At 35.2% G+C, this 14429-nt stretch overlaps 1 protein-coding gene and 1 long non-coding RNA gene across 2 annotated transcripts in view; both read right to left on the bottom strand.

Annotated features, from left to right (window-relative positions):
• LOC126967401 (uncharacterized) overlaps window positions 1-14429 on the bottom strand; it is a 557714-nt gene that overhangs the window by 65920 nt on the left and 477365 nt on the right. The window lies entirely within an intron of this gene.
• On the bottom strand, window positions 6337-10772 carry LOC126967397 (uncharacterized). The gene is made up of 3 exons (XM_050811842.1): window positions 10211-10772; window positions 8101-8215; window positions 6337-6653 (listed from the first exon to the last, which is right to left on the bottom strand). Exons 1-3 carry the CDS (start codon window positions 10561-10563, stop codon window positions 6372-6374), a joined length of 750 nt encoding a protein of 249 aa, XP_050667799.1. The 5' UTR covers window positions 10564-10772; the 3' UTR covers window positions 6337-6371.

A 14429-nucleotide genomic window follows, 5' to 3' on the forward strand; every position in this document is an offset into this window, starting at 1 on the left:
AAACGATGATTGAACGAACGAAACATTACCTATTATATACGATATTATCGGTCCTAACCCTACTCTTAGTTGAAAATGTCAGAGACAAATATTCGAATTTCACAAATAATCAAACGTCACTTTTACGATAATCTCAACGACACCTTCTAGGCTGTCGATGCTATTATCGTTTCAAGTTGTATAGATATATTTGCTATACAATATAAATACTTAATAAATATTATTGAAATAATTCTAAGTGGTATACTATTCAACAGGATTTTTTTACTACTAAGTTATTTAAGTCATTTTGTTGATCGTTTATGCGTAGAAATAATGCAAATGGCCGCCTGAGAAATAGGAAGTCGACGAGAAGTGTTAAGTTACTTTTTTTACATTTTATTATCCGCAAGTTTTGTATTATTTATTCAATTTTATATGGTCATATTATATTCATTACATATTTTTTTAACATTTACACTATGTGTAAATCATACCATGGTGGTGCAGAGTGTGGCATGGTCCTTAGGGCCTAAACTATGTTTTCAGTTTTGACTTTTGAGTTTTTGACACTTAACAGCGACATAGCACAGATAATGTTTAGGTTTGAACATATTTCATTCACGCTAGCATCGTAAAAAAATCAAAATATTAGTCTATGGTAACGATAAACGATAGGGAATTCGAACATTTGTTAGAGTAGGATAGTTGCGATATATTCGGAGTATTATCGTATCGTTCCGAATGTATCGTTGTCGATTTTTCGAGTAGACCTCCAGGCCTCATAACTATACGTGGAAAGTGATTCGTTTTTTTTTCAAATCAAATCATCTTTATTTGCAGGAAAAGGTAGAATTGCATAGACCAAGTATAGTTACTAGACTAATTGATAGCTTCCGTCTCACTCACACGAGAAAAAGGAAAACTTATGGGAGTCTAATGTAAAGAAATGAGATAGAGTGATTAGATGTTTTGTTTCGCCATGCGTGCCGGTTTTTACAAGGTCAGCACTCCCGGTGTGCTAAACAAACTTGACACCACTGCACAGATATTTTGTTTACTTTAATTTGCGTCTATAATAATAAGCTATCATTGTTGTGAAACGTATGAAATATCCACTATTTATTCCACATTAGTGACAATTTTAAGTAGAATCGAAGGAAATATTGGGCGATGTTGTGTTTAACGATGTAAAAGTCATAGTGAAAGAACACTTGTATTATATTATATATATACAGGGTGTCCCAAAATTATGGGACATGAAGGGGAAGTACCTTAAATATCGAAGATAGGCTATTTTACTGAAAGAAGACTTTATGTTATTTTTAAAAGTTAGTAATTCTGCATTCAAAGATTTTCAAAAAAATACTTGCTTCGTCTGGGAATCAAACCGACTTAAATGTAAAAAAAAAACACCCCTTCTCTTATGATGCCAATCGAAAGAATGGCCAAGAACTAATAACTCTTCTTAAGTAACATAGTAGTTTAAAAGAAAGTAGTCAATTAAGTGGCTATTTTTTTGTAAATTAATTAATTAAATGCTCAAAATGTGATCCCTCTTGTCTTACGCAAATCGCCAATCTCTTAATGAGTCCGCTGCCTGTTGATTTTCTTATCATTTTATGGTGAATACTCGATATGATATGGCACAATTCTGTTTGTAACTCGCCCACGTTCTCGTATCGCTTTTTGTATAGCATATCTTTCACGTATCCCCAAAAGAAGAAATCTAATGGTGTAAGGTCCGGGGATCTGGCCGGCCATCTAATCGGTCCATTCATACCAATCCAAGTAGGAAAACATTCATTTTACGTTGTTCTTTTCTTTTAAAATACTATGTTACTTAAGAAGAGTTATTAGTTTTTGGCCATTCTTTGGATTGGCATCATAAAAGAAGAGGTGTTTCTTTTTACATTTTAGTCGGTTCGATTCCCAGACGAGGCAAGTATTTTTTAGAAAATCTTTGAATGCAGAAGTACTAACTTTTAAAAATAACATAAAGTCTTCTTTCAGTAAAATACCCTATCTTCGATATTTAAGGTACTTTCCCTTCATGTCCCATAACTTTGGGACATCCTGTATATAGGATAATATCTGTCTCATGTTGGCCACACAAAACCGATGTCTAGTTACTATACTGGGTTTATGTAAAATGGTGTTGTTAGCTTATAATTATTAGGTGGCGTTTAGCCGCGAGCGTTCGTATCGTTTAGTGTTGAACAAATGTTAGGCACCTAAACATCACTAAAATTGAAACTGCTCAGACAAATCAATGATAAGAAATACCCATTTTAACGGTTTATTCAAGCTAACCTTTAGAATGAGTTTAAATTATTAAATACAATAAGGTGTTGGTTTAATGTAGAACAAAACCGTATCAAAATTCTCAAATTAATTAGGGACATTAACAGGTTAGAATTTTTAAGGGTTGGAGATGGTTAAGATATTGGATGAAATATAAAGAAGATTTACAACTAATTGCGGGGGCTCTGAGATCGGGATGTGGGAAAGGGGGGGTTAAAAAGGAATTATATCGATTTCCGGCAAAACTACAAGTCCTATGAAAAAGTGAATAGCAAAGTTGTGCGCAGTGCTAAATGATGTAGCCACTGCAGCAAAAAACCAGTAGGTCGGACCTGCGCTAGAATTGTAGAGCGCTAGAATGTGGCCGTCCTCTATTGGCGAGTTTCCTTGAAGCCAATTTAACTTTGCCTTTCAGGTGGCAACGAAATTAGCAATCACTCGATGTTTCTAGACCCAATACTAGGCAAGGCATCAGGGGAGTGTTGTCAACCACTCGATCTTTCGATACTATACTATTGCCTTATTTTATTGATGACCAGATAACGCTTCTTCGTGTGTTTTGCGCATTGTCCTTTGGCTCGCCTTCCAGATTACCTCGGTATGTTTGTTTATTGGTGGCAACGTAAAAACATTGTAGACGCGAACACATTCGTCAAACTTATAAAGTGGACCGTATCAGCTTTAAGGATTTTCCTCTTGATCGACTTCCTATCACATCACGATGTGCCTCACGTCCGAGGCGTACGTGACTTCTCAATTCCTATTCAACAACTACTCGACTACATCTACTTCCCAATAATTTAAATATCTATGCTTGATTTACATTTAAACAAATATAATTACTTGTCCTAACTGATTTAAAACCGCAGACTTGTGGCAGTTGTGACAAACTTTAAATTCTTAGTAAATTTCATCATTCTTTTCATTTCATCATACAACAGGAACAGGTACCTACCATGGACAACAAATTTGACTGAGCATGACGAGTGACGACAAAATGTGAACTATATATAAGCATATTACCATCGGCAATTAATATAGTTTTTTTTTTCTTACAATGTATTAGGCTGTACTGGGTTTATACCTTTTAATAAAGACTATTATTATTTCACACCTAAGGAATTAAAATAAGGGTTTTTGTATTGTAGTTCATTTTCAAAACAACAACAAACACAAAATTCTATATTAAGTATGTGGAATTTTGTGCTTGTAGTTAGAAATACAAAAAAAATGGTAATAAGATTTATGGATCATGTGTCCTTTGGATGGTTGGCTAAATGACATGAGTGCTGGGGCGCCTCCCTAGAGCATGTAAAATATATTTGATGAACAAGAAGTCGAAAGTTATATGGGCAGTTCGTCAATTATGAAAGAATAAGCAAGTTTGAAAAATTGGTGTCTGAATAAATAGGTAACCGTTAAAATATAATATTACCTATAGATTAATAAGTTTATGCGATGCAGTGCCATCTTGTGCCAAGTTAGAACAAAATGTACATGTAAAAATTACTCAGTATATCATTACATAAGTAAGTATACTCAGGTAATGCCATCTGGCGGCGAGTTACGACTCTGTAGAAGATACTAATCTTAGTATAGACAAAGAATATAATAATAGTACAATGACGGAAGTCTCACTCCGCAAAATCGATTAAAGAAATAGGGACTCTAGTGGTCATACAATAAAGTGTAATTCACATTGCACAGCGCTACTAACCTACATTTTTATTCGCCTAGAAGTTAATATTTAGTTTAGTTAGTCTTAACAACTTTAAATTAAAGCTTATTAAGTGTGACCTATCTACAGCCTCAGAATGTAATACTTAGGAAGTCTTACATAATAAATTGGTTGGAATATTGCATTCACAGATTTGTAATTAATATAAATAGCTCGTAGTTAATTTACTAATTTTAATTAATATTTTTTTTGATTTCTCCTTACTAATAATTTTTGTAACACAAAGCATGCTATGATTACCTTTAATTGTAGGAAAAGTTAAATTTTATAAGTTAATGCAATGTTATATTTTATAAATTAATTATTAAAACTGTAACTACTATTTCTAATGTTGGTGATCCATTAAATAAAATAAAATAAATAAATAAAAAGAACTTGCCTCTTTTGTATCGCGTGACTCTTACCCCTTCTGACGACATAAGGTTGCCTTATTTACCTAAAACTATACCTACCTAGTATAAGGTCATCTTATACAAATAGCCCAGTTTTTTCTTTAATATAAATAGTTATGTAATCGTTATTTTAAATCAATATTCTTTCCTTGTCAAACCAAAAGTTGCATATAGTAATGTAGGTATTGGAAGACTACGACATAGTCAAACCTACTTAGTAGGTATACTATAGGAAATAAATAGGTAGCTATCATGAATGCTTTCATTGTATTAATAATAATCACTTTAAATTAGATTGTTTCAGCGTATTTAGGAAGCTTGGAAAAATAAATTTGGATCGCAATGACCTTTTAATATGCTTTGCTTTATTTATGTTTCTCCATTTAATAATATATCGTATCTGTGAAGTAGGAAGGTGACAACAAAGCTGACGCGTGTGTCACTGCTCGCTCGTCCTCGTGAGTCCCTACTGGCTGGCTTACTCTGTAGAGGCCGTCGTGCGTACTTAAGATTTCTATACCTACACGGGGAGTGAGACAGGCCTGGTGTAGATTTACTTCCTCCGTGAAAATCACTTTGATACCTATACAAATTTTCATCTCTGTCAAATGAAGGGATGTGATGAAAATTGCATAAAAGCTACGTAACAATTTTTTATGGCATAGTATACTTTACAGCATAGGAAGCCCATCAGTCTAATTGACCTAATGCTAAGTCTTATCCGATCGGGAAAGCTAGAGCCGGTAATTGATTCCACAAAGTATCTGTTCGAGGCAAGAAGTACCTCAAAAAACACGCGGTTGCAGAATATGCCAGACGTCAACATGAAACAGGTTATTATTCGCATCATGTCTGGTGGTCGAATGCAGCCGTTTGTTATTAACCCGAACTCAACTGAGCAATGCCCAAAATAATATATAGGTACGGTACAAGATACAGGGAGAACCCACTTCTGTACGCATCGTCAAAGCATCAAGCCGTTCAAAGATGGCCTGATCGTCGATGTTTCGAACCGCTCATTATTGTATGGGGTCAAATGGAAGAAGCTGTAACTGGGGAGCGCCAACCCAGAGGTGAGAACAGTACTTCATGCGAGGCCGAATTTGCGCCTTATATAGTTGCAGGTTGTAGCTAAAGTGACATAAATAGGGAGCCTTCTCTTCCAAGTACGGAACTGAGCAAGCTGTCGATATAACGACGCCGTGTTTGGCGAATCAAGCTTTGGTAGTTAGAAGACTGATCTTGAATCGAGGGGATACTTTTATTTTTGTCTATTAGCGGTGAACGCACAAACTTGTCTTCTCAGAGTTAAATTGGAGTTAATTTTGCCGGCGGCACTCAAGAGTCATAGCATAGCACATTCTTCATTTCAGACACAAACATGTTCGGGTTCTCGTTTGCCAGCACACATTCTAGCGCTTTACAAAGCGCAGGTCCAGCCACACATGGAGTATTGCTGTCATCTCTGGTCTGGCGCACCCCAGTATCAGCTTGGACCGTTTGACCGCGTGCAACGTAGAGCAGCTCGAATTGTCTGGGACCCAGTGCCCTGTGAACGGCTGGATCACTTGACGTTGCGTAGAGACGTCTACCGCATTTATCACGGGAAATGTTCCGAAGTGCTGTTTCACCTGATTCCTGCCGCCGAATTCACCACGACACGCCACAAATTAGGATATCATCCCCACCATCTGGATGTGTGTAGTTCTTCCACAGTGCGATTTTCAAGGACCTTTCTTCCAAGCTGTGGAATGAGCTTCCTTGTACAGTGTTTCAGGGACGATACGACATGTGTACTTCTTTAATCGGTCTATTCCTATGATGTTGAGAATGTGGGCGGCGTTGATCATTTAACACCGGGTGAACAGTACGCCTTGTCCTCCTTTTCCATAAAAAAAAAATCATAGGTCATAAATACAAAAATTTAACAACAATAAATAAACTGTTTATTTTTCATATTATTTATCTAAGACAGCAACACTTTTGTCACTATTCTGATATTCCTGCCTTAAATACTGAAGTTTCGCCCAGACTCCTTGACACATTCGATTCAGCCGTATATCTTGAGTAGATCTAGCAAATTCCGCAACAGATCGTACAATATGCCTAGCAAGTTTCAAGTTGCCTTTCTGTGCAAATGCTATCGCTGAATAGAGTTTACTGCGTTGTGCTAAACTTTCGTCTCCCAGCATTTTAGATAATTTGTACTGCTTAACTGATATTCTTGCTGCCTCGTCAGCCTGCAAGCATAATATAATATGTTAATTGTTTATATAACCATATTAATGTTATAATAAATTCTTATTATATGTTAGTCACTAAACACCAGAATGGCTCATGAAACTGACTTTCAATGGCAGCTTTTAAGTGAGTTTAATTTCTTCTACAGATCAGATTCTAAGATCCTATTTTGATTGTTTATCATCACCATCATCATATATGCCGGAAAACGTTCACTGTTGGACAAGGGCCTCCACCAAAGATCTCCACCACGATTGGTCCTACACTGCCCTATTCAAGCGATTCTTGAACTTCATCGTACCATCTTGTGGGGAGCCTACCAACACTACGTCTTCCGGTACGTGGTCGCCATTCGAAGACTTTACTGCCCCAACGGCCATCTGTCCGTTGAACTATGTGCCCTGCCCACTGCCACTTCAGTTACGCAATCATTTGGTCTATTTTGGTGTCTTACGTTCTCCAATGGATCTTCTCGTTTCTGATTCGATATCAGGAAACTCCGAGCATAGTCATCTCCATTGCAAACGACCATGAGCTTTCTTATAAGTCCCTAGTTAGCGACGACGTCTGGGTACCGTAAGTCATCACTGCTAACACTCACTGGTTGAAAATCTTCATCTACAGACACTGGTATTTGGGACGAGAAGGTTTTACAGAGCTTCCCCAGAGATTATATACTACGAGTGACTTCTTTCGCAAAATTGGACCTGCCTAACTAGATTGTTTGGCCAAGGTAGCTGGTAGACATATTGTTCAACAATTTCGAGCATAGTTCCCAAACTGTTATGGGAGTGGGTGCGACATGGACAATGGACATTAGACATGTTGACAGCCTTCGTCTCTGTCCATGTATTCCTTGGATAGCTGTATTGAGGCTATGGAGCTTATGGCTTAAGTAATCCATGTTAAAATATAAGCCATGATTAAAATATAGTCTGTGAATCAATGGTGAGCTATGAGTGAAGTATATGTCATTGATATTTATGCCCAGTCCATTCTAGTTCAGAAGCATCTTCCAATGCAGCATTGGATAGGCATTGAGATCTGATCCTGGAGATGGACTGAAATGGTGACATTTTCTGGAGAGACTGAAGCACTACCCATATCTCAATTGAATTTCCTCTCAGAAGCTTAACTGTAATTCCAGCAACACCAGACATCTTTAAATGAAATTTAGGGCCATACTAATCATGTATGAGCTGATGATGTCTGTGATATCTTCGGTATAGTGTTGGGTTAATTTGGCTCTTACATTCAAACTTGTTAATAACAGGTGCCTGTGTGGTCGGCTTGATTGTTTATTTATCAAAAACATGGGGGTTTGTATAAATTTTAGATCGAAACCATAGAAGAAGAGTGAGATCGTGGCAGTTTAAATTAAAGTGATTCTCAAATTTGAATCACCAACCATGCTTTTTCACAGAAAATAACTTTGAGAGTACATACACAATATGCAAAGTAGTCTCCTAATGCAGAATATGCTCCTCCAAGTGTTGAGAGCCAAGCAAATGCATTTTCTACTTCCATCTTTGTCCATAATAACTGTGCAATTCTCATATTCCTGAAATCATAAGTTATTTTATTTATTAAAGCTTACTAAAAAAGATTTTCTTGATAAATTAAAAAAAAATACTGTGTTTGAAAATAGAATATCAGTTTAATATCCCTATATTAATTGATATGTGGAATTAATAAAAATGTTATGTTATGAATTAAGTCAAATATGATTACACATTATCTATATATATAAAAATGAATTGCTGTTTGTTAGTCTCGCTAAAACTCGAGAACGGCTGGACCGATTTGGCTAATTTTGATCTTGAATTATTTGTGGAAGTCCAGGGAAGGTTTAAAAGCTGAATAAATATGAAAGTGTTCGGAATTAAATAAAAACAACAATTTTGTTTTTCCTTTGATGTGGCCCCCGTCGTCCGATATTTGTTTTGTATGGACATTTTCTAAGAGAGAAACAATTTCATTACAACAACAGGGAGCATATTTTACGAAATTATTCTTGATGTTTTGATATATTATTGAAAAATTAACAAAAAACATTATTTTATTTATTATACACAGAACAATGTCTGTCGGGTCAACTAGTTTATTATAAATTTAGTAGAGTAACATCTAAAATTGAGAAAGTGAAAGAAGAGAAATTAAGACCTTAGACAGAAAATAAAAGTAAACAACATACTCATTTGCATTGCCTTACCATAGTGATGGACATATTATGACCTAAGTTTCCAAAATTTGGGCAATTGTCACCAACTGCTACAAGAAGCAAAATTTAGGGTGTAAATTAGTGTGTGGTGTAACAATTTGGAGGATGAACTAAAACTAAACGGGGCAGTAAATTGGAGACACAATTGCTAGGGACAGAAAGCAGTTGGTAAGGCTGGAGATAGAGCCTTCAGAGGAGAGAATCCTATTGTAAAGGGTGGGTTAGGCGTGGTGTCACTAAATTGACATGCCACACTGGCACACACCAAGTTAATATGATGAATTGTTATTGGGATACTGGTTCGATATAACTAAATTCGCATAATCATCATCATCATAAGACCATTAATAGCATGATTTTAGGAATCTTCTCCATACCTCTAGTAACAAGATTCTCAGTACAGTGGCGGAGGATCTGAACTGTTTCATTTTCAAGCACTGGCACTCAGGGCATCGGGAGGTGAACAAAAAAAAGACCTGATACAACAGATACCAAAAAGGTACAACCAATTTGAATGAGCATGAAGAGTGACACCAAAATGTGGGTTATGTTAAGCATATTGCCATTGGCAATTTATAATTATTTATTTTTATTAAATTACAATGTATTAGTTGTATTGGGTTTATACCTTTTAATAAAGACTATTATTATTATTTTTATAAAAGTCTATTTTTATTTAAATATCAGAAACATCAGTTATAAAAAACAGAGACTCATTTAGAATGTAGTAAGTATTATGTTATGATTAACTCAAGTATAATAAAGTTAAATAAAATACTTACATTGGAATGAAATTTATGTTAAATATGATTGAATTTTACAATATTTGGTAAAAAAAAAAAATTTAACAACATGATTTCTCAGTTCTGTTTCAGTACTGAAAATTAAATGAAACTTCCGGAGAAAATATTGTAAATTTTACATATGTTTTACTTAATCATCTAAGAAATATTTATTAAAATTTAGAATATAAATTAACTTGAAATAGTAAAATTAATATGTATCGTAATAATTTTTTGGTAATTATTTTGGGAATCAAGATTCAAGATTTTACAAGAAAGCATGTAAGGTAAGGTAGTCATCACTTAACACCATAATTTTTGCATGGTTGTTTAAAAAAAAAATCTTTAGAGTGGGCTTTCTATTGTGTGGGGACATAAGGGATGAGACAAGCAGGACATTCAGCTGATGGTACTTGATACGTCCTGCTCATTACAATGCAGTGCCACTCGCGATTCTTGAAAAACCCAAAAATCCTGAGAGATAAATATAGCTCCACAAGAGTGTTAATACCAGTTTGGGTTAAATAAATTACTCTACCTAATTTGAACTTACCAGCCATAATCAATAACTTCTTTATCAGGAGGTTCTAAAATTAATTTTAAAAACATTGGTTCAGTACTTGTCCCACAAATCTTACTCATACTGCATAAAACATTTCTTCTGTATATATCTGAATTAAAACATTCTTTTACAAATGCTTGCAGAAAGAAAGCAGTTGTGTTCAGTTTGAAATTATTTTTTTGTTTAGGAACAATCTTAAAATCGTTTTCATCAATTTTATCTCCGCAGGCATTTTTCAGACCAAATGACTTAACTTGTTCTTCAGACAATATCATCTTATTTTCTGATATATAACACATAGTGTAGGGGCTTCTAAATAAGTGCACCTTAATAATTAATTCCATAATTATGTATTATGAGAATATATCGTCCTCACTAATCAAAAGATATCTGGATTATAGTAATTAATAACACCCTTGTTTGTAGGTTTATAACTTTAATAACTATACAATTATTTATTATAACTATTAACTCTGATTCTTCCAAAGTATAATTCAATATTCAAACCCAATTCCTAAAGGTAAATCATATGTCTAGTTAGTAGTATTCTGTAATCTGTATTCTGTAGTATTTTATTTAAAAAACTACAAAGAGGATGTAAGTACTACATATAATTTATGAACGTATTTTTAAAAGTTCGTCAACTTATCTCGGGACCTGGCTCGAATGACACTTCTAGCCTTAAGTACGGTCAGCAAGAAAAACTCAACAAAAGTGGTATAAATCAAGTAGGCCAGTAAAAATAGAATTTAACTTTTGTAAAGTTATTATTACATGATACAATCTGCAGAAAATCTACTTAGGAAAATAATTGTAAGTGCGAGGTTGGTAGCTCATGATCACACATGTGGTATGACTAAATTGAATTCAATCGGACTGTTGACTCACAGGACTGACCTCTACAATTTAGTTATTTACCACTGGACTGGCGGCTGTCAAAGTGAATAGTGTAGCGAGAGTCTGCAGTACTAAAACCAGTCATGACAACCTCAGCTAAACAAACATCGATAGGAAAACTATTTACATAATAAAATGTGTACTTTATTACGTTGATTTCTGAAATACGGAAAACGACCGAAATTAATTCAAAATGCAAAAATACTTCAGAGTTGTACGCTTCCCTCGCAGCCATTTTTATTATACGTCAAAACTAGTTCTCTGGACGCTCGCGAGTGGCGCACCTCAAAATAGGCACAAAAAATTGCTGTCAAACGGAACGGCCTATCCACAGACCACAGAGTTACTTTTAGTTATACTTGAAAGTATTGGCGTAGAAACTAGAATTACATTGGGTCACTCGTTTCGATGAGTTCATAGATGGCTCTAATCAGCCCAAATTTACTAATAAAATCAATTGACCTCTTGCTTAATTACATTTAATTATCATAATTTCTTGCTGGATGCTTATAGTAGGTACTAATTATTTCGATAATTTCTAATTAAGTATTGATATAATTATTTAAAGTAATTATGGACCGATGATGTGGTCAAGAGCACCCGGACTAGGTTGGATGAGTGAGGAAGACGCAGGGCCGATTGTCGTGGGGATCTTTGGAGGAAGCCTTAGTCCAACAGGGCTGAACTGTTTATGATGATGATGTAGATTTTATGATATTGTATGTAGATAGGTCAGACAAAGGGAAAGGGCTACCCTCCGGGATAACGGCGGCAGGGAGGTGGTGAGTGCTCATATTCCCACATACCAACGCAGCCTAAGTCTGAGTTGGTTATGTGGGACTCACGTAAAACCTAAATGCCTACCCACTAAACACCACCTGAGGTTGGCTTTGGGCATCTGACCGCTCTGGCTTATATAGAGCACGACCGTCTACCCGCTACCGTAATGATGCTACCAACTGTTAATTGGCACTACTGTTGTACCTACTAACTTTCACGAATCAAATTAACTAAAGATCTGAATATAATATGCTATTATAGTTATTTCTAATTATATTAATAAGTATTTAAATATTAACAGTAGTTAGATGAATGTTATTATTAATAATTGGGATTTCTTATTTCTTTATTTAGGACAGTTCATGACGTTGGTAGCGCTGGTGAACACATTAAGCTGACATATTTATGAACCTTCATTATGCACAAAAAATAGAATGCATTCTATTCTATTATTTCTTGTGTGGTGTTTGACGATATGACATACCTTCACATAAAGCGCGTACACCTTCCTTAAAGCCCGGCAACGCTCCTGTGATTCCTCTGATGTTGCAAGAGAATGTGGGTGGCGGTGACCACTTAATATCAGGTGACCCGTACACTCGTTTGTCCTCCCCTTCCATAAAAAAATGCATCCAATTGTTTCTGCAATTACAAGTAAGTAATCTCCAATAACCTATATAGGTATAGTATAGCGTCAGTAAACCGAGCTCGCGTGGGAGCTTGCAAGATTAAAAATTACTATGTATTAGAAAAAATGTATATAATATGGTGTCCTGCTTTCTTCCCGCTTAGACGGTTGAAAATATTTGAGAAAGTTATTGCATCCTTATAACTTTTGAACGGTTTGACTGATTTCATGGCGGTTGGCACCATTCGAAAGATTTAAAATATAACTGGACCAATTAGGGCCAGTAGATTTTGAGAAATCTAAAAAAACTGCAAAATATTTTTTTTAGTAACTTTGAAACGGCTTTACCGATCGATTATAAAAACTAATCAGCCTCGAAAAACCACCCTCGATCGCGGCGAATACGGTCAAAATCGGTTGATTTATTAATTCGTAGTGAACGAAAGAAAACTCCTATTTCGTTCATTTCAAACTTAAAAATGATGCCTTTATGAGGCTTAAACTGGCCCGAATGCCGCTAACAGCGTGAAAACCGGCCATCCATCCAAAAGTAATTGCAGTTTAAAATTTCAAAAAATAGTATTTTATTAAGCTTTCATTAGACTTTGCTTTCTTAGCTCAAAAACGAGGCATAAAATAAAATTTAAGCGCTTAGCGGGAAGTTGCACGAATGGCCTTTAGGTCAACTGTTTTCCAAATTGTTTCGTATCCAAACGGGAGTCCTGTTACTAAGAATCCGCTAACCTCCCGTCCTTCCGTCTATATGTCCGGCAGCCTGTTGATATCAATAATCAGCAATCACAGCCAAAGTGTGTATTATATTGTCGTTAAAACAAATAATAGAGACCAAGGTGACGAATTTTATTTCATTCACATAATATTTTCTCGATTAAAAGAGTAGGTAGTTGAAATGTATGTTGATCTATCCTCCAGTAAGTCTCGTATAAACAAGTCCGGCCCTTTTTAAATTGATGTTCTGGCCTTAGTACCTTATGTATATTCATAAGAATTTAGTTATATGGTGTTATTTTTACATTACAAACAGACACATCAATCTAATTTATAGATAGTATAAAATGTTTCCCTTATATAGAGGGGCGCGAAAATGGTGACATTAAATAAACAATAGAGCTACTTAATCGTAATCATAAAAGAACAAATTCAAAAATAAAAATACATAATTCACCTAATAAAATCAATTGTCCATAACATAATTTTGGAACATCCTGTAAGTAATCTAGTAGCCGCGAGCTAGCGTAGGCACTGACATCTACTTTTTCCACGCCGCGCCGTAACCGTCAACTCGTCGGTGGATAGAGCACTCATAGGGTGATTAAAATTTTGTTCTCTATGTATAATTAGGTTATTTGAAAATTTCAATTATTTACTTCAATTTTTTTTTATGATGACGGCTCTACCCGTGTGTCATTTCATATTGCCATATTAGCGCCACGTTGTATATTAAATACTCTTCTAGACCGTAGATAATCAGAATTGCTCCTACACGAACTTATTGCTAACTTTGTAGCTCTACTATTCCACTACTCTTAAGCTGGATTGCATCATAGTAGCTATTATAGTTAAGGTTCAAGTTAAATTGAACGTTTGCAGTAACGCTGACTTTAACTCAGACTACGGAATATTATCGTATTCCTTGGCATAGTTAAAGTAATAAAGTGATCTAAAAAGTCAACATTGTATATTTATTTGAAGCTTTTGACTGGTCACCAGCGATGATTGGACGGTTACGATTATCAGTTAAAATAAGTAAATAACAGTTAAGTGAAACACATTTTTTTCTTAGCTGGTTCTTTAACAATTTTGCAATTTAATAATAATCTTATTGCTAAAATTTGTTGGTGTAACTCAGCCTTACTCTGTATTCTGTGGTTCCACACAAGATGG

The sequence above is a fragment of the Leptidea sinapis genome, chromosome 13 (genome assembly GCF_905404315.1).
Source record: "Leptidea sinapis chromosome 13, ilLepSina1.1, whole genome shotgun sequence".
In the NCBI taxonomy this organism is placed as follows: Eukaryota; Metazoa; Arthropoda; class Insecta; order Lepidoptera; family Pieridae; genus Leptidea; species Leptidea sinapis.